Source organism: Podarcis bocagei (assembly GCF_964188305.1).
Source record: "Podarcis bocagei genome assembly, chromosome: 4".
Lineage (NCBI taxonomy): Eukaryota > Metazoa > Chordata > Lepidosauria > Squamata > Lacertidae > Podarcis > Podarcis bocagei.
Genome location: NC_138128.1, coordinates 21,895,500 through 21,916,773, shown reverse-complemented (window position 1 = coordinate 21,916,773; position 21,274 = coordinate 21,895,500). Strand labels below are relative to the sequence as shown.

The 21,274-nt window shown below is 45.0% G+C and overlaps 1 protein-coding gene across 1 annotated transcript; it reads right to left on the bottom strand.

The window, feature by feature from the left end:
* Positions 1 to 2,507: 2,507 nt before the first annotated feature.
* Positions 2,508 to 20,334, bottom strand: RARRES1 (retinoic acid receptor responder 1). Its single transcript, XM_081190657.1, has 6 exons — positions 20,036 to 20,334; positions 8,438 to 8,500; positions 7,740 to 7,896; positions 5,388 to 5,515; positions 3,890 to 3,955; positions 2,508 to 3,113 (listed from the first exon to the last, which is right to left on the bottom strand). The coding sequence occupies exons 1-6, from the start codon at positions 20,291 to 20,293 to the stop codon at positions 2,949 to 2,951; spliced, it is 837 nt and encodes a 278-aa protein (XP_081046783.1). The 5' UTR covers positions 20,294 to 20,334; the 3' UTR covers positions 2,508 to 2,948.
* Between the last annotated feature and the right edge of the window lie 940 nt (positions 20,335 to 21,274).

The following is a 21,274-nucleotide window of genomic DNA, read 5'->3' as shown; positions in this document are numbered from 1 at the left end:
TGAGCTATAATCAGTGTCATGGTTCTTTATGGTAAAATAAAATGAAAAAAATCCAAATTTTGTTAACCACTTCAGACACAAATCGTGCTTGTGTCCTAGTTAATTTCAGCCAGTTTCTCGTGGTATTTGAATGAGTTTCTCACTACTTCCAAACAAAAAAACCCCTGTGGCTTAATTCCTCCCCCCACCCCCCTAAACTAACCAGGATATGACTTTATATCCTACATAGTAAGCTAAGATAAAGGCTCACAATTTCCCATTCCAAATGGGAATGGGATTAAAAGTAATGTGGTTAAAAGTAAACTGGGTTATCAGTGCTAAAACCAGCATGCAGAGAGAGAGGTTAGCGGGGAACTTGTGGATCCAGTGCCCATTCTCAGCTTAATAAAGCAGCATTTATTAAGCAGAGTCATTTACTTTTGAACTAGCCCTGTGCAAAGTATATGTGTGTGTACTTAGCCTACTGTGTTTCCCAAACTCTGGGTTTGTAATTCCGAGGAACGTGCTTGGAGTGAGAGAGATGATCGAAATTGGGTTTAGGTAGTCCTAGTCTAGCGCCTTGTTATTGCAGCAGTCAACCCCCCAGCTCAGACTAGCAGAGTGAGCAGAGTTTCACTCATGGGACCTCTGAATGTGGCTTGGATGCAATATAGATTTCCTTAAATATGAAATAATCTCCTTCCCACCAAAATCCGTATCACATGCATTCTCCATTTGCCATCAGGTGCCGTTGAATAATATGTTTGGATATTCTAACGAACTGAGGTCGTGCACAGAGGTAAGTGAATATATAATTTCTGAGCTTATTTTTTAGAACAAACAAACAAAACAAAACATCTCTCTCTTGCAGAAAGCATTGTTGGCTTTTACTGTTTCTGGTGGTGTAGCCACATCCCTACTGCAGCACACTAAAGGTCCTTTGCGAGGATGGCGCTGCAGCCTTGGGCTACAGTGTTTGGCTGAGTTTTCTTAGCGTCACAGAGCACCAAGGCAAGCAGCTCTAGAGAACGAGGGGTAGACTAAGCAGGTGCCTGAAGGGGGAAGGCAAAGAATGTCTGGGAAAGCAATTCTGAGAAAGGAGGAGAAGAGGAAGAGACCAACGGAATCAAGAGAGGGGAAGGAAAATGGTGGAAGCAGCGGGAGAAAATGTGAAGGAAGGAAAGGTGCGGTGGGAAAGAAGCACAGAGGAAAGGGTGGTCTGAAGCGCTCATGCTGTAGGCTTGGAATAAACCCCCAGATGTTAGATTGCAGCTGCATATCAAGAAACTGACAATTTTTGTGACACGTGATAGGAGTAAGCCAACCACTACCTATGTTACATTTTCTGGTCCAGAGGCTTTCTTAATCCATTATAATTAGCACCCCCCCACCCATGTGTTCAATCCTTATCCCTGTTAACATAAGGTTACCAGATTTTTTCCAATGAATCCAGGGACACTTTTCAACTTCAATGGATTTTGTATGGGGACTGATTTGTAAATCCGGGGACTGTCCCCGGGAAACGGGGACACCTGGTAACCTTAAGTTAACATTGTCCTGCATGTTTATCTTCCTGGTTTTAAACTGAGATGCTCTGAAGCTGACAGTGCCCTCGCTGCCTTTTATCGCCAGTGAGTAAATACGTACTGATCAGCGCTGGTTTGTAAGCTTAGGCGCCTGCTCAAGAGGCAGTCAACGGTTGCCGTGCCACTTCTGCATTTACGGTGTTTAGTTTCACGTGTTACATGGAAACGATGCCACGTTTTGCGTGATGCATAGAGTTAAGAATTTGTTTAATTTGTCCGTAATGTGGAGGTTCTCTTGTCTGCAGGGAAAAGGCGAATACACAATGGAATACGTCAAATACCAGCCCTGCTTATCCAGTACCCAGGAAGAATTAGTTAACAGATACCTAGAAGCAACAGGACAACTTCCTGTGAAAAAGGGCAAGGCAAAGAGCTGATTCCCTGCATGTGAGCTGATCATGAGGACTTGCCACCAAACTTCTACTGCCGCTAAGCTCTATTGATTTAATGACTCTTTAATATTCAGAGCAGACTACTGAGTTTCATCCTGGATTGATACTTCGACTTTATTACGTCACCAAAAAATGAAATGTTCACATAGAAATTCCATTAATTAGTCACTGTCTTAATTTAATAAAATGTCTTTAGCTTTACTTTAAAAATTATATTGACTGCACATGTTCTATTTATCCTCCCATGTGAGCCCCATGATAGACAATGCCAGCTGTCCTGTTGCAGAAATACATGAATTCTTTTTAAAACACTTGTCTTGATAAAAGAATTAGGAAAGCTAAAACTGAAGTAGAGAATTACAAGATTGCTGGAGGCGGGTCAGTCTTTAGAAGCAAATTTATCATGCGTTTCAGAAAGTGTCCCATGAAAAGCAGTTCATAATTTTAATCAGTTTTCACTTTCCCTGCATATTCAGTACCTTCTCCCTGCTACACAGAATAATTTTGAAATTGACCAACTCATGTAAAATAAGACAGCCTACACAAAATGTACCGGTATTCATTTTATTGGAGATGTTAAAAGTTAGCATCAACTGTTTTATTTTCAAAACTTAAAATATTTTATCAAATATTTATTTAAAATGGCAGTTTTAAGAAACTTAAAAGACATTTGTTTATATATTAAATTTGTCTCATACAAAGTTACCTCCTACCAGAAACTTGGTGACAAATCAGTAGTTTTTACATATATTCTTTTCATTAAAAAAAAAGGTTTTCAGAAGTTTTAGCAAAAATATTTTTTTCTTTTCAGAAATTACAAAGAAAAGAGGATATTTATGGTAGCTCAGAAGTGACTAGTGCAAAGCTTTGAAATATGCGGCAATGATTTATATAGAAGAATCACAACAGTGGTTTTGGAATATTAATGGAAGGTCATCTACACCTTCACCAAAAAATGTTTACAGCTTTTTAATGCAGGCGTTCTTCCTACTTAAAAATTACTTTCATCATATTGAAGTATGACCCCATTAGCAGATCCCTCTTCCACCCCAGAACCATCTGCAGATTCTGAAGAGTCGTCCTCTGAAGAGCAGTCATATTTCACTCGTGCCGTCAAGCCAGGTCTCCAGGCAACACGCACATGGCAGGTAAGGTTCTAGAGAAGCATGCAAAAGTAATCAGTATTTATGTAGCACTGTTGAGTGCTTGAATGCCCAATTCTACACTTAAATACTCTGAAGTCTTATATTCATTTATTTACTTAGATCCCACCTTTCCCCCCAGACAGACAAAATAGAAAAAAACCCAATAATTAAAAAGCAATTAAATAGTAATGGAATTAAAACTAACTATTCAAGTGTACAGATAATGGGCCATAAACATTTAATGGCACAAACCCTTTCGTTAAAAACAGCCAATTCCTCAAAGCCTGTTGACATAAGTCTTCACCTGCCAGTGGAAGGACTAGCTTCTTTTAAGCAGAAGTCCCAAAATCTGGGAGCAGCCACTGAGAAGGCCCTCTCCCACCAAGCTTGCCACTTATAAGTTCCATTAAGTTTAGTGGAGATTACTCCCCAGTGAAAAGGGTACAAAGTTGCAGCTTAAGATGATCATAGACACAGTCCCATTGAACACAAATAAGACTTGCTTCCAAGTAGATAAATAAGCCCGCTTACTAGGGATCAAACCCTATTGAATTTAGGGGGACTGCTGAATAAACACATAGGATACTGAAGCTTTTTATTCTGTTTTACTGAGTCTGAGAGAGAGAACAACTTGACATGCCACATAGTGAATTCATGGCTGATGCACTCTAATTTCAGCTCAGTTTCTTAGCCACTTACTATGCTAGTTTTCAAAGTAGACGATTGCTGCACAATCACACTTATTACATGAATTGAGAAGCAAGCATATGTATTGTAGTATTCTTACCTCTGAGGAATCACTTGTCAGCTGAGCGGTGTAGTCAACTTCAAAGAAAGTAATGTACTTTCTTACCTGGGCAGGAAACTAAGTTAGAAAGAAAATGGTCAATCAAAAATTCCACTTAAAAAATGCAGTGATTTGCATTCAGTGAAATATGAAAGAAACTGTTATTTGATCCAGGGATGGTGGGGGTGGCTCTATGCAATTTTGTGTTTCATGTTACATCAGCAAAAACTACCTGTTTTTATTCCAAGTGCAGTCAAGAAGTGCCATAGCATTTCTGGTATACACAACAAAGTTTCCTTAGGACATCCACACACCCCTCCACTGCTTTTGCAACTAGCTTGAAGCTACTGTTGTTTATCATTGCTTATTGCACTAAGGCTGTGCCCGATCTTGGAACTTACCGTATTTTTCGCTCTATAAGATGCACTTTCCCCCTCCTAAAAAGTAAGGGGAAATGTGTGTGCGTCTTATGGAGCGAATGCAGGTGGGAGGCTTTGCTCAGCACTCCGCACGCTCTTTAAAGGCCTGGAAATGATGCCTTATGAGGAACGGCTAAGGGAGCTGGGCATGTTTAGCCTGGAGAAGAGGAGGTTAAGGGGTGATATGATAGCCATGTTCAAATATATAAAAGGATGTCATATAGAGGAGGGAGAAAGGTTGTTTTCTGCTGCTCCAGAGAAGCGGACACGGAGCAATGGATCCAAACTACAAGAAAGAAGATTCCACCTAAACATTAGGAAGAACTTCCTGACAGTAAGAGCTGTTCGACAGTGGAATTTGCTGCCAAGGAGTGTGGTGGAGTCTCCTTCTTTGGAGGTCTTTAAGCAGAGGCTTGACAACCATATGTCAGGAGTGCTCTGGTGGTGTTTCCTGCTTGGCAGGGGGTTGGACTCGATGGCCCTTGTGGTCTCTTCCAACTCTATGATTCTGTGATTCTATGGAGTGTGGCTCTTGGGGGAAGCCTTCCTCCCGCTGCCCAGGAGAGGCTGCGCGCGGCTATCCCATAAGCCAAAACAGCAAGAGGCTACAGAAGCCAGATCCCTCTTGCTGTTCTGGCTTCTGGGATTCAGAATATTTTTTTTCTTGTTTTCCTCCTCCAAAAACTAGGTGCGTCTTATGGAGCGAAAAATATGGTTCTTGATAGCATCACATTGGTTTTTGCATTTGATGGCAGAGAAAAGTGAGTCACCCTTTTTTTTTTAATTTTAGCTTAAAACATACTTACCAGGGAGTAAGCACCACTCGACTGCGTCCAGCCAGTCCATCACTCACACACACACACACACACACACACGCACACACCCCTCCTCCTCCGTACAAAGGCAACACCAAGACTAAGGAGGCTAACAGGCACCACACCCCTTAGACTGGCTGTAAGTAAGGAGGTAGGCAGATGGAAGGTTGTCCGAGGGCACAATGAGCTTTGCCCCCGCTGCTGCTGAGGCCTGCAAAATCTGCTGCCTGTTTTCCCCTTGTGCAGGCGTAGAATTTCACCTACCCACGGCTTCAAATTTGTCACTTGTGTCACGGTGTAACTTCTGCGTTCAGATGATTTCTCCCATGAGATGTAACTGTTTCCAATGGCGGCCAAATTCTGCAGAAGATCCTGAGAGGGCTTGTTGCCATCTGCGGACAGAAAAATAGTGTGTGTATGTGTTTGTGTGTGTTTTTAAGGGAAAAGGATAATGAGATTCTTTTATGGCAAGCAGACAGAGGCTCTCCTGGGATCCTGTGACGGATGCTCAAGGCCTAGTTGCATACGCTGCAAGCCCCCCCCCCCCCATGGGAATTTTAAGAACGAGGGTGAGAAGAGTTGCCAATATTAAGAATGGCAGAGCTGGCCTGATCGTGCTTCCATTTCTTGGAAAACAAAAATCAATTTATCTCCGGTGAACTTTGGAAAAACAGATTATGTGAGTTTTTGCCTCACTTCGGCTTCAGGAGGAGGAAGCTGGCTGCAGAAAGCACCAATTTGACCACTATAGCTCAGTGGCAGAGCATCTTCTTTGCATTGAGAAGATCCCCAATTCAATTCCTGGCGTCTCCAGGTCGGGATGGGACAGATCCTTGTCTGAAAATCCTGGGAAGCGGCTGCTAGTCAATATAGACAATGCTGAGCTAGCTGGACCTCTAAATATACCGTATTTTTCGCCCTATAGGACGCACTTTTCCCCCTCCAAAAATGAAGGGGAAATGTGTGTGCGTCCTATGGGGTGAATGCAGGCTTTCGCTGAAGCCTGGAGAGCGAGAGGGGTCAGTGCGCACCGACCCCTCTCGCTCTCCAGGCTTCAGGAAGCTATCCGCAAGCCTTGCAAGCCCGGCGGGAGGTCCCGCGGGCTCGCAAGGCTTGCGGGCAGCAGCCTGCAGCCCACAAGCTCGGGGGATAGTGGGGAGGCGGAGCGCTGCCACCCCGCTATTCCCAGACCTGATCTGGAGGCTGGCGGGGGGAGAAGCAAGCTTGCTTCTCCCCATCGCCAGCCCCATAAGCTTGGGGGACAGCGGGGCAAGCCGCTGCCCCACGGAGGCTAGAGAGGCTGTCCCTGAAGGCAGAAGAGGGAGACGGAGCGCTCCGTCTCCCTCTTCTAGCTTGGGGATGGCTGCGCAAACCTGGGGGGGAAATAAATTCTTTCCCCTTGATTTCCCCCCCCCCAAAAAAAAACTAGGTGCGTACTATGGGCCGGTGCGTCCTATAGGGCGAAAAATACGGTAATAATAATAATAATAATAATTTATTACTTGTACCCCGCCCATCAGGCTGGGTTTCCCTAGCCACTCTGGGCAGCTTCCAACAAAGATTAAAAATACATTAAAATGCCACACATTAAAAACTTCCCTGAACAGGGCTGCCTTCAGATGTCTTCTAAATGTTAGGTAGTTGTTTTTCTCTCTGACATCTGGTGGGAGGGCTTTCCACAGGTCGGGTGCCACTACAGAGAAGGCCCTCTGCCTGGTTCCCTGTAGCTTTGCTTCTCACAATGAGGGAACTGCCAGAAGGCCCTCGACGCTGGACCTCAGCGTCCGGGCAGAACGATGGAGGTGGAGACGCTCCTTCAGGTATATTGGGCTGAGGCCGTTTAGGGCTTTAAAGGTCAACACCAACACTTTGAATTGTGCTCGGAAACGTACTGGGAGCCAATATAGGTCTTTCAAAACCGGTGTTATGTGGCGACTTCCGGAGTTCTAGAATTCTGCTAACACATTTCTCCCCCACCATGCCTTTTTCCAAATGTCAGGAGCTGATTTGCAACAGTCCCCCCCCCCCTTTAAAAACACTTTGTGTGTGGGAGAGGCGAAGGATGAACTTTTATACAAATGAACATATATGTGCTACTTAGAAAGGAAAGAAAGAGACAGACTGCTTCACGGACTCATAATCATCTTGCCAATATGCATGTCTGTCATGCAAGCTGTGAACCTGAGGGAATGCCAGAGGTGAAGGACCTACTGCGACTGCTCTTAGCATCCTGCTTTTCCACCCACAAAGACGCTTTGGCCAAGCACTGCGCTGGGCTGAAAGGAAGGAAATGGTTCCTCTTTGTGTGCAAATCACATAGAGGGACCAAGTTCCTTATTCATTAGGAACTCAAAAGGATTAAGCTTCAGCAACTTGGCTACCCTTCTGCCTTCTCCCACAGTCAGAAAAAGAAAGGGGAAATAGCTACTGATTACTAAAGAAGAAAGCCCTCGTGTTACTGGACTTGCAAACCACAGGCAGCTGTAACAAGTGCAGGATCACAGCATTCATCACTAGTTTTCCTGGCATCTCTTATCAGTCCAGGTTCATGCAACATTGATTAATTTTGCTAACTGGAATGAGAGATACCATAGAGATCATTTGCAAGAGATATACCTCTGATGCTGTGGAACAAGGCGACGTCCTGTAGCATATTCTGCGGAAGATGGCCTCGGCCCTCTGGGTCTTTGCTGTGTGGGCACACAATATCAACCTTCGGTTTAGGCTTTTCTCTCTGGTACCGAACAGTTGCAAGGCATGAGCCTAGATTTTGCTTAGGGGGGAAAAACAAAACACAAAATGATGCTATTTACTTCCAATTGAAAGACTTTTCCATTACCACATGCCCGGTCCAGAGAACCCACTAGTGAGTCCAAGAAGCACATTCTGAGAATAAGTGCTGCATAAGCAAATAATTTCTGGAGGCAAAAACTAGGCTGGGTGCGTGTGCTGGGTCAGAAAACAGTAAGTGGGGGACATATTAACCCTTCTTCCACATGCTAGAATGTCAATCTGGACTCCTAGTCTTCAAGGCTTAAAAACAGCTGCAACCAAGTCATATGTTCTGCTTATACAGAACAATTTTCAGCAGGTGTCTAGAAGGCAAAAGGGAATCCATTATAGCCAAGGGTTGTGCAGACCCTTGTTTGCCAATAGGTCAAGCACCAAGAAGCCACAACAGGTTTGTTGCTTTCGCTGTGGATAAGAGAAGTGACTTGGGCAGCGGCCAGTGATTATCAAAGGAAGACTCAGCAAAAACATGTCTGGGAAGTACCACACGTGATACAAAGTTCCATTTTATTGTGCAAACTTACCCCAGGCCTAGCATCTTTTGTAGCAAACTTCAGGGAGTACTTGCGCTCAACTCCTGGGATAAACTGGAAGAGAAAGAAGCAACAGTTACATTTCACAGCATTTTTTTTTTTAAAGAACAACAATGAATCCAGAGGCATAAAAAAGCCCCCTAGAAGCATCACATTATAATCATACTTGGAATTCAAATGATGTCCTGCTGCAGGTTCAAAGTTGGAAACTTGATTGAAAGAAATTGTTCAAATGAGCCCTTTGTGTGGCGATTTAAATCAAACCTTCCTAACAAATGTTGTGGGGTTTTTGTTTTTTTTTAAAAAAGAATGATAAATATGTAGCGAACTTCTCCTTAATTTATACGTTGTAAGAACTTGTCTGCATGATCCAAAAACAAAACTTCCTTTCCAACCCTCAGTAAAACTTTCAAAAGGTCTTTTTTGGTTTCTGCTTGCCCAAGAGAGGCTGCATTCGTATGATTATATCTTGGCTTATTACTTCAAGGTATTCACAACCATTTTGTCTGCACACACAAGCCCCTTCACATGAGCTGTGATTAGACCACAAAGTTTCTAATTGAACATCAGGAAGAACTGGCTGCAGTTACAGGCACAAAGGCAGAACCGGAGCTATCCAATTAATTGGCAGCTGTAGTCATCCAACTTCACAATGAAACTAGCCGTGTGTGTCTGTACAGGGCTTAATTTCCATGCATCTCCACAGTTATTTAAAAATGCTTGGCCATTTGGAAACAGTCCAGAACAGCAGGTACATTTTCAAGCACCATTTCTGCATATCCCGAAAGGATGCAAGCTAGACAGATAAGGAAGGGTGAGGGAATTCCAGAACGGCTTGCTAGAGAGTTTAGACCTTGACAATGCACTGCTTGTTTTATAGGCTCCTCGCTAGAAAAGAAATGCACTGAGGAATCATTTTACCTCTGCAAGATTAATCTTTCAATACAGAAAAGAAGAAGCAGAAAAAATACTGCTTCAAGAGATATCTAGCTTCAGGCATTACATCTGGCCACTGAATACTGTTCAGGTTTTAATAAATGTCACTTATTCATGGATTTGTTTAACAGCATTTCTAGCCCTGGTAGCATCACATTGCTTAGACGCCCCTATCTGTAAAAATGATAGTAACATGGTGTTCTGTTAGGGCCGAACAAAGTAACCTGAGGAATCATTATATAGCTTTTTATAAGCCAAGACCCTGGTGTAGGGTTGCCATATATCCGGAATTTCTTGGACATATCCTGAACACTACATTTGGCAGCAATGTCCAGGCAGAAATCATCTCTCCTCTACCTCCCACCAAAAAAGCTGTCCAGATTTTCACTGTTTGAAACATGGCAACCCTACCCTGCTGGTTCAGATATAATGCTAAGTATAGTTAAATGCAGAGTATTGGGATGCGGGGTGGTGCTGTGGGACGTGGGTGGCACTGTGGGTTAAACCACTGAGCCTAGGGATTGCCGATCAGAAGGTCGGCGGTTTGAATCCCTGCGATGGGGTGAGCTCCCGTTGCTCGGTCCCTGCTCCTGCCAACCTAGCAGTTCGATAGCACGTCAAAGTACAAGTAGATAAATAGGTACCACTCTGGCGGGAAAGTAAACGGCATTTCCGTGTGCTGCTCTGGTTCGCCAGAAGTGGCTTAGTCATGCTGGCCACATGACCCAGAAGCTGTACACCAGCTCCCTCTGCCAATAAAGCGAGATGAGCACCACAACCCCAGAGTCAGTCACGACTAGACCTAATGGTCAGGGGTCCCTTTACCTTTTTATGGTTAAATGCAGAGGCAGTTTGAGGGTGGCACGACTGGTATGGCTGCACTGGGCACTGCTTTGCAGGGGGCACCAAAATAATGCTCCAGAACAGAGTGCAAGAGGCAGCAAAGGGGGGAGGATTTTAGTGTTGCATGGGGCGCTGCTGAAATTTGAGAGCCCAATGTTAGCATCATGTGAGTCTCTGGCTTGTATACTCCTCCTCCAGCATCGCTAGGAGAAGGCAATCAGAAGCCTTCATTTCCATTTCCAACCAACCATAGTTTGTCGGTGCATGCAATGGTATAGTGGCAAATTCAGAGGTTCAGGGTCCCTTCCTGATAGTCACGTCTCTGTTTAAAATTACCAGAAGTAAGCTGAAAACTTAACTTTGTTTATATTAGTTAGAACAGGATGTTTAAACCTGCTGTGGTAAAACATAGTCAGCAGTCTTGATCAAATTTAGTGATAGGCTGATCATCAGAGAGATAAAAAGTCGTTCTAATAAAATCCTTTATAGAGCTGAAGATCAGTGTAAGTAAAAAAGGACTATTGCTTTTTAAAGTGAATGCTTTGTGGTTATACACAGCATTTTTATAACAGTGATGTTTCTCAGGGCGGTTCATGTGATAAAATACGAGGTAAAAACACAACTAAATACTTAAAACAAAAACAACAAAACAATAAATGCACCAGCACCTCAAAGAGATTTAAAAGGTTGTAGAATATTAACCAGTCAAAAGGCCTGGTTGAAGAGGAATATTCTATAAGCAATATTATCCACCAATGTCCAGCCTCCTTTGAAAATTTAGAATATCAAGTCATACAGGAAGACAGACAAGTTTATGTATTATACACAGGTGTTTGCCAGTTTCAAAAGATGCGTGCTGTTTAAAAACTACTTCTTTTTGTCAGTCTGTTACTAACAGCACATTATCCTCTGAGTGATAATGTCTTGCTCATCCCTCAGTGATGATCCTGACTCACAAGCAAACCCCTACGACTGCATTACTATGTCTGACATTTTACATCAACAAGCAGGCTGTCTCTGGGTCAAACTAGACCTGACAAAAGAAATGGAAACGTGTGACTCTCTCTATGGTCTCATTAAAATGCCGTAAATAACAGCTGCTTTGGTAAAGGGTGTGAAGTGAAACCCGCCAACTTTAGGACCACAGGGCTGCTTTCAAATTTTGTCATACTCAAAGCAGACCCACTGAAATCAGTGGATTTAATAGGAGCTATTCGCATCTTCATAATAAACAATGGAAGCTAAGCACATTTTTTACAAGGCAGCCCTTATAAGGTAAAGGGACCCCTGACCATTAGGTCCAGTTGTGGCCGACTCTGGGGTTGCAGTGCTCATCTCGATTTATTGGCCGAGGGAGCCGGTGTACAGCTGTGGCCATGTGGCCAGCATGACTAAGCCACTTCTGGCGAACCAGAGCAGCGCACAGAAACGCCATTTATCTTCCTGCTGGAGCAGTACCTATTTATCTACTTGCACTTTGACGTGCTTTTGAACTGCTAGGTTGGCAGAAGCAGGGACCAAGCAACAGGAGCTCACCCCGTCAAGGGGATTCGAACTGCCAACTTCTGATCGGCAAGTCCTAGGCTCTGTAGTTTAACCCACAGCGCCACCCGCATCCCCTCCCTTATAAGGTACTGCCACATTAAAAAATACTCACCCTAAAGCAAGTTCCAGGAAATTAGCTTGTAAGAGCAGGATTGAGGTTGACGTTTGGGGAGCTTGCTTAAGGGACATTTTGTGTGGGGTTTTTTGGGGGGTGTGTGTGTGAAAGTGGCAGGGCAGTCCCCCCCCAAAATGCCCCTCTCCTCAGTATCTTCTTATATGGTAATCCTAGATACATTTGCATGGGAGGAATTCCCTTTGCGCCCAGTAGGGCTTTCTTCTGAATAGGAATGCCTATGGCCGAGTTGTTAGTTGTGTTAGTCAATAAGGCCCACCGTTTACTTAATGAGACTTATTGCCTAATAAGTGTGTTATAGGATTGCAGCCTAAGTCAACTGAAATCAATGAAGTTTGCTTAAGAATTGTGTTGTATAATGCCCTAGGTGTAGAACAGGGATTGGTAGAAGTCAGATTAAAAGCAGGGAGGTGGGGGGCAGAGTGAAAAGACAGCCAAATTCTGTCCCGGATCAGATTCCTATCTTTTAGATAGCTGCTTACTAAGGGAAAGTTTGGCAAGCCCAGCTTCTAATATCACTGTGCTATGCTCTGCATCGGAGCACTCAAGGAATGGAAGCTCTGTCCAAGAGGAGATCTGGCAGCTGGAAAGAAACAATAATGAATTTCACCACTGCAAAGCAAGCTGGATATCTGGGAAGTGAAGGAATCCCCATAATGAATCGTCTCCTTTTATATTTAAAAGCTATATCAAGGTTTTTACTAGGAGGGAAACTCAAAACATCCAAAAGGGAATCATTTTCAAGATTGTTCCAGCATGAGAGAGAGAGATCAGTAATGGAGTCTACCGAGATGTGATTCGCACAGCTTTTTTCCATACAACCCAATGATGGTTGTGCAAAACCTCCACACAGCCAGTTGCCACTTCCTTTGTTTGCTGTTGGGTTAAGAGTTGTATACAATAAGATTGTGGGCATAAAACTAGGGCATTGCTTAGACCAGAATGGTATAGTTGATAGTGTATTGGATCTGGACTGATGAGACTTGGGTTCAAGCTCAGTGACAAACTTATTTGTGTGATGTGGAGCAAGTCACACTCTTGAGTTATGAGGCTAATGTAATGTTAGTGCAACATGTCGGGTGAGGGTAATGTAGGTAAAATGGGGGGGGGGCAACAGCTATTTAGGGGAAGGGCAAGAGTTTAAAAAATGGTGGTGGTGGGATAAACTGATTTACCATGGCCACAATGACATCCGTGCTTGAAATACTCCCGCAGCAACATCCAGAAAATAGTGCCAACAAGCACTTGCAGGCTTGACGTTGCAACCCAGAGGGATCACATTGTAGAAGGATACTTCCTTCCATTGGGTGTGTGAGCTGCAGGAACATTGTCTGAATCAAATGCAATTTCTATCAGAGGGGCTAGCTAGGTTGGTCTGTTGCATTAAAAAAAAAAAGGAGCCAAAAGCCTTGTGGCACGTTGAGGACTTAGCAGATTTATTGTGGCATAAACTTCCTGACGCGAAAGTGTAAAGAGTGAACACCCCTTAGGTTACAGGCTAGAAGCTGCCAAATTCTAACCCCAAAGAGGTCCATGCCTGTAAAAAGGATATGGTAGGTGGGCCTAGGTTGGCAAGGTGTATGGGCAATCTTTTGTAGAAGATAATTGTCATTTCGAGGAGCTAGTGGTCTAGCATGGTTATCTCTTCCTGCCTCTGTTTACTTCCCCTCTATCTCTTGTTCTGTTCTTTGATGGCTGAGATCAGCCTTTAATTTGTTGGAAAGAAGTGATAATGCAGGGTATCTTCTGACCTTCTTTGATTGTAGACATTGTTTGGAGGAATGTGCAGTATTGGAAGAGGGGGCTAGCGAAATAATAATCTGCACTAGCTAGTAGAGCAAGGCACATAGGCTAACAAGTTAGCTACCTATAAATCAGATGCGTTTTGGGCATAGTTCTGAGAAGCTCACGCATGAACTGATGGCCAGTGGGTCATGCAAACGAAGGCTACCTAGGGGTCACTTGGCCACTTCTTGAAGGCTTCCCAGTGGCAGATCAAAGCCCTTGCTTGGTAATGTATATAATGCTTGCTGTTTAGAACAAGATCTTTAATCTTCTCACTCCCTTGTGTTTGTATTGCTTCTGAATCTCATTAAAAGAACCTCCTTGCATTTAGCAAGCCACAAGGTGACATCTACCATGCCAAGCAAGTATATATGGAGCCCCTGGAACTGGCAAGTATTTATGCCAAGCTAGAATCAAAGAGGTAGAGTGTTCTGAATAGGTTCTTTGAGCACATGAAATTGTGCTGCGTCTTCCCCACCGCCGCTGCCACCACCACCTGCCCTGCTCCCAAAGCAGTAGGTCTTTCCATAGAAGAATAGCTTCAGATCAAACTTCATCCAAAGAAACACACTTTTGATGAAGTCCAAAGGCTGGAAATGTTAACAAACACCCTCCTTCAATCCTGGCCAGACAGCTGGTTTGTTTTGTAAAACATTACAAAGAATGCTTACTCTTGTCTTTTTCTACCCAGCGACTACCTCTGAAATACAACAGAGGCTGGGGAGGAGAGAAAACATTGCCCCAGGCTTTTTGCTGCCTGTTTAAGAATATTTCTTCAGATTTTCAAAGGGACAGAATGGAATACAAGATTTATTATTCAAGTGGAGATTAGAGCCAGCAGCAGATCTTAGGAGAGCTTTGGTCTTAACCCACTTGGACTAGTTTTGCAGGGGGCTCTTTGAGATCTTCACAAGTGAGGCTGAATATGTTTATCCTCTGCTGTATACGGCCTCATCAGCACTTGGCTGTGCCAGAGATCCAGACAACAAGCCTGGTTATTCATTAGCATGCTTGGATAGCACAACATACCCCTGGCTCTACAATTTTATTCACTAGCAAACATTGCCTGTTTGGATAACATAATTTTTTTGAAAATGTGTGAATGGCTTTCATCACGAATTCCCATTCTCTTTGCTGCTGACAACTGAGCCTTTGTATGGTTTTGAGTGGGTGGGGGAGGATGTAGACTGTATGCAAAGACCCTTCTAACTCCTGGATCCAGCAAGTGTTAAAATATAATCCAGGCTAGTTTCCTGTGGCGATAGCCTGGGAGATGGGCCATTCCCTTAAAAAAGGAAGGGGTCTCTGTGTGAGACGGCAGGTGGGTGGGGTCACCTTCTCAGCTAATGGTTAGTTAGAGGGTTTGGAAGTGATGCGACCTAGAAGGAAAGCAGAAAGCTAGAGAGAGTCAGAGCAGAGTTCGAGAGCAATGTTTGGTTTCTGTTGAAATCAAAGGCTATGGCTATGGAAGAAATAAGACCCTTTTGGTGGTGTTAATACTGTGAACCCCTCCATCATAGGCTCATGTGTGTGTGTGTGTGTGTGTATGTTTAAATAAACCATATATCATAAAGACACCACAGTCTCTGCTGTGCCTCATACCTGAAACCCCTGGAACCTCAAACCACTTGGATATTGGCACACTAGATCCTAAATTGAAAGTTCATTTAGGAAACATTGGCAAAGTGGCTACTCTCTCTTTGTACCCAAAATAAATAAATTACTGTTAACATTCTGAAACAGCTGTATCTCATTGTGTGAGCATGGCTGCAAAATGTTATGTTGTCAAATTCATATGCCTCTCATTATACTAGAAAACTCAGACATCCAATGGGAAGGAAGTGCAAGGCATACGAAAGGAAATAATTTTACAAAGGAATTAATTAATGAAATTCAACGCCACAAGATGTCGCAATGGACTTTAAAATATGATTAGGCTATCACTGCCTTGTGGGCTTCCCATAGGCATTCGACTGGATACTAAGGGGGAAAGATCCTGGTCTAGACAGGCCTCTGGCCTGACCCAGTCGGGACTATTCAATCACAAATGTACAAGGCAGTGCAAGAAGGAACCAATCACATTAAACCGATCCAGTTTTGCTTGGAAAAAGCCATTAGCCAACTTTGAATTATGGTTTTGTGCTAAACCCCACCGTTCATATATGATCCAAAGTCATAACAATACAATTTTAATGCCATTATAACTGGGAGATGCTAGAACAATCAACAGCATCTCAAAATGTGTGACAAATGGCAGAGGGAATACCTGGTCCAATGTGTCCTTTATCTCCCTTTCTATGATGAGAAAGTGAGAACTTTGCTTACATACTGCTGACTGGGAGTCTACCCAGATTAACTAAGGGCAGATTCATACTACAAGTTACTACAAGATTCATACTGCAAGTTAATTTATTCTTTAGGACAGAATGGACTGGTAACACTAGGTGAAACAGTATGTGATCAGGCTTAATAACAGGCCCCAATATGTGGCTCTTCTGGAATTTGTGATGGATGCGATTCATCTGCAAAACTGCCCCTTAAGAACCACTCATTGGGGTTTAAAGGGACCATAGCAGCAGTGCAGTGTCATAAGTCAGAACAGCTGGGCACTGCAGGGTGGGGGAACCTTCCTATCGATAGACCCTGCCCTGGTACCAGAATTTTTTGCTGCTGAAGGCACTCAACAGACACACCTAAAGAGACCTGGATGCCTTGAAGAAGGAACTCCACCCACCCAGTAAAGTAGTTCCATCTGGCTGCTTGTAACCACTTCTGCATTCGATGGGGAGGGGGCACTCCTGCTGAGGTTCACACCTCCAATTGTCCCTTGGGGGGAGCTGCAAGCACCAGCCCTATTCCAGCCTCTTACCTCTTTTTTTATGAGTGTGGCTGTGCTCTGAGGGTTCTGGGGTTTTGTCAAACTAACTTTTGCCTCCCCATCGTTGACAAGAAGAGAGTGCAGGATGAGAGTCACTTCCTTTTTCTTTCATCTCTTATCTGCAAAAGCCAAGGTATGACTCATGGTGCTAGGGCAGTGTCTTCCTCCGGAGACTCTCTCTTTTCGTCTTTTATTTCAGATTAGACTGGGGAGTTGATCTTTTGGGGAGCGTAGGTGGTAGTCATGGATTCTTTGGGAGTAGGATAACATCAGCTTGTCCATTGTCTGTTGGCCTAGGCATAACTTTTCTTAGAATCAAAGTTGGAAGGGACCACGAGAATCACGTAGTCCAACCTCCTGCAATGCGGGAATCTTTTCACCACCCAACGTAGAGCTTGAACCCACAACCCTGAGATTGTGTCTCAGGCTCTGACTGAGCTATTTTGCCTGCACTTGTAAATATATTGTACTGATTGCTTAGATTACTAGAGTTGTATTTTTTTCTGCTTAGATCTTGACATTGGCATTATGTTAATTGCTATTTTAAGGCCATGAGGGTTTTGGTGGTTGTTCTTTTGCTTAGCTGCTTTAGGCCTTCTTTAGAAGAAAAAAGCAGTGTGCAAATTCTGAGTATTATGTGATCTCCATCTCACAGTATGGTATACAAACCTCAAATGCTCCTCCATGATTACAGTTCCAGCTTCAAGCATTGTGTTTGCAAAATACGGCTTAATGGAAAAAGGAGGTCACCAAGATTTCCAACATAAAAAACTCATGTTATTTGAATTAAGCAATTTTCTTGCTAAGTATTCACTGTTTGACATAATAACTCAGCACTAAGGAAGCGGCTTCCACTAAGGTCTGCTAAATAAAACTGTAGCTCCTTCAAATCAAACACAGACACTGAAATATTTCACTGCCAAGGCAACACCAGGATAAAGCATCCCATCTGGAGCAGTTGTGTGTAACAAATTTTAGGACCCTGCCCCCTTGTCTTTCTAAATAGTTCACAAGTGCCCTCTTGGAAACATTCTTCAGGAACAATGCTAAAACTTTCAGTCTAGCAGCTTTGCCAATGACTCCGCAGAGTTGGGGGGACAAATTTCTGGTGAACTCATGATTCAAAGTACCAATGAAAAGAACAGCTGGACACTAGAAGTCATCAGTTCTCTGGAAATGTGCAGTTTCAGCCCAAGCTGTTCCCATCCTATCACAAGAACTTAAGAGTCCTGCTAGTTCAGACCAAAGTTCTATTCAATCCTTCATCCTGCCTTCACAGTCCCTCCTCCTTTTTTTTAATGTAAAACATTTAATTTAAAAATGTTGACACTACAATATATAAAATAGCTATTATAAATGCACATAGTGTATTCTATAGCTGCCAGGTTTACGTTTTTAGGAAACTATAAGTTACACTGTGGTTAAGTCTTGTAGTTTTACCCTTCTGAAAGTCCACATTATATCACAGCGATGCGTGGTCAGACTTAACAGCCCCAATTGTTAAACACTTGCATCAAGTTATAATCAGTTTTATTGCAAAAAGACCCTGTACACATTTACATAAATTCTAGTACCCTACAATTTTAGCTACCCAACAAGTCATTAACATACAGAAACATGCATGAAAAGCAAGAAAGATCACCCATCCCTTCTGCATATTAGCAACTTGTCACTGTTGAGCAACAAAGCTCACATCACTGAGTTTTTATGTGAACAGTCCCTTCTATGGGAAGCTTGCAAGCAGGCCATGAGTGCAACATTACTCTCCCCAGCTGTGTCCTGCAGCAACTGGTGTCCATTTTCAACCATGAATAAGCTTATCCCGCATCCCTTTTAAAGCCCTTCAAGGCATTGCACACACTCCCATATACTCCGCAACCAGGGTACTCCCACAGCTGGTTTCAGAAGCAGCGTACACACAGCATTAGCCACAATCCATATCTCCCTGGGCATCTATCCTCTTGTTTCTTATGAAGTATTGTGTTTTGATGAGTTTTCCCCTAGGCCAGTTGGGATGGCTCACTCAGTAGAGAGTAAGACTCTTAATCTCAGAGTCAAGGGTTCAAGCCCCATGGTGGGCAGAAGATTCCTGCATTGCAAAGGCTTGGATTAGATCTCTGACATTCCAGGATTCTAACCCAAATTGAGAAAAACGAACAATCTAGCTGCATTATAAGCCATTCATGTGAATACAATTGGTGACCATCACTACAAGCCTGCATTATGCCAGAGCAGCGGCGTAGCGTGGGTTGTCAGCACCCGGGGCAAGGCAAGTAATTTGCGCCCCCTAACCCCTAACCTGCCGCCGCTGCCAGCTTCTTCTTGCTGCTGCCTGGTCTGGTCTGGTGTAGTTCTCTCCCGCGCTCAGCGCTGCGCTGGGCGGCCGCTGCACTGTCCCTCCCCCAGATAGTCCCTCGCTCCGCACCGCACGCCTGGCACCCCCCCCTCCACAGTGGGCGGCGACCCAGCGGCTTGGATCGGATTCGCACAGCCAGCACTGCAGTGAGAGAGAGTGAGTGAGCCAGGTAGGGGCAGAGAGCTGCGAGTGCGAACGCGCCCCCCCAGATGTTGCGCCCAGTGCGGTCGGCCCCCCCTGCACCCCCCACACTACGCCACTGTGCCAGAGCATCACACATGTTGGCCACACTCCCAGCAGGCAGAGCAAACAAGTTGCCCTGGAGCCCAGCTGAACTTTCCAGCTCCACTCTCTCGAGCTTGAGGGTCTTCCTGCTACCTTACACCAAGCAGCATTTTACTGCAAATCAAGTGCAGGTGTGCATGGACAGGACCAAGTGGGCTTACCCACATGGTAAACTTCTGTGTGACAGTCCGCCTTTTCTTCAGTTTACAAGTAAATTCCATAGTACTGTACATAGAGCAAGCGGAGTTGCCAACTTTTTTTCTGGCGAGTCAGACAGAAGTTTTACAGGTGAAGCTTTCCCCAGAAAGGAGCTGAACACACAGACAACTGCCTACTATACATTTCTGCCACCTCAAAAGGCACAAAGGCTCTGGGGGGGGGGTATTAATAGAGGATTTCCATAGGGGGAACCATTTCGGTCTGCTCTGCAGCAAAAGCTGTCTTGTGATGCCTGAAGGACTTGACACATTTATTAAGGAGTCAGAAGCTGCTTTTGCAGAATAGAGTCCACTCCATCTGCAAAGTCCCACAGAAGGCTCTGTTCCAGACACTGCGCGTGGATTTTGGAGAAAGCCCCTCTCATGGGTTTGGCCAGGATTGCGGGGGCGGGGGGGGGGAGAACCTCAGTTAAGCATTTTGTACTGATTTAATTGATTTAGGGGGGCAGCCGCCCCTCCCTGCCCACGCCCATGGGCCCCACTCCCGGTACAAATGCTTACCCCACATGTTACTTAAGCCACGCCCCCGCCTCTGCCCATGTGCAGAGTGCAGAGTGCGCTTCCCTGTCCCCCTAGACCATTCGGCCCAAGGATCCCTGCCCTGCCTTACCTTGGCGGACGCCTTCTTGACGTACGCCAGACTCCGCAGAGAGCTGGGCGAGCTCTGCAGGTAGTTGAAGAAGTCGAGGGCCGTCTGCGCGGGCCGGCGGGCCAGCGCGGTGTAAGGGTTCAGCGACAGCCGAAAGTGCTGCTGCTGCTGCTGCTGCTGCTGCTTCCAGAGCGCTTTCGGCGGCGCCGGGTCGCCTGCAGCGGGCCAGAACAGCGCGAGCAGCGCCGCCAAGACGAGGGTCGTCTCCGAGCGCAGCATCTTCTTCCCCGGCAGGAGGCGGCGAGCGAGTGACTGAGCCGGAGAGGCCGGCCAAGTACAAATAGTGCGGGCTTCCCTTCTCCGGAAGCCGGTCCCGCCTCCTCCCCGCCGCCCGCCGCCTGGCTCCGGCCCCAGACAGAAGGAGGCGCCCTTCACAGCAGCGCCCACGCCCTGCGGCCTTCCGCTCGCCTCGACGGGGGCGTCGAGTAGGGCAGCGTGACCCGCGCCTGGGAGGGCTGGGGCGGATTTTCGGGAAAGGAGCCAGCGACCCCTTGCCCCCCAAACATCATCCTGCCTTTCCAGAGGAAGAGGCACTTGTTGGATTTGGTCATTTCCAATAGACATACACGCCAGGAGCGAGCAGCTGCTTTAAAAAGGCCTCAGTGCACCTTCCAATATTTATTTAACTGCTTCCTTTGTTTCTTGTTCGCTTTTATATAATATAGGTAAAGGTAGAGGGACTCCTGACTATTAGGTCCAGTCATGGCCGACTCTGGGGTTGCGGCGCTCATCTCGATTTATTGGCCGAAGGAGCCGCCGTACAGCTTCCGGGTCATGTGGCCAGCATGACTAAGCCACTTCTGGCAAACCAGAGCAGCGCACGGAAACACCGTTTGCCTTCCCGCCGGAGCGGTACCTATTTATCTACTTGCACTTTTGTGCTTTTGAACTGCTAGGTTGGAAGGAGCAGGGACCGAGCAAGGGGAGCTCACCCCATTCCAGGGATTCGAACCGCTGACCTTCTGATCGGCAAGTCCTAGGCTCTGTGGTTTAACCCACAGCGACACCTGCGTCCCTTTTATACAATATATATTACCCCTATTACACTATCAAGAGTCACCTCACTATAGGTTGCATCTAACACGCTCACTTAATTTGTAAATACAGCAAAAGAATAAAATTCATGAGTTTAAATAGTCTCAAGTGTAAAACGGTAGGCACTGGAAGTAGGTTAGGGTAACAGCCTAAACCGATTAGTCC

What these genes read in the sequence shown, in the direction of transcription:
- RARRES1 (XM_081190657.1), bottom strand. Translation starts at nt 20,293, where the DNA reads ATGCTGCGCTCGGAGACGACCCTCGTCTTGGCGGCGCTGCTCGCGCTG. An exon ending in CAAAAGATGCTAGGCCTGGG is followed by an intron (nt 7,897 to 8,437) that starts GTAAGTTTGCAC and finishes TTCCCCCCTAAG; the next exon opens with CAAAATCTAGGCTCATGCCT. An exon ending in TGACAAGTGATTCCTCAGAG is followed by an intron (nt 3,114 to 3,889) that starts GTAAGAATACTA and finishes ATGCTTCTCTAG; the next exon opens with AACCTTACCTGCCATGTGCG.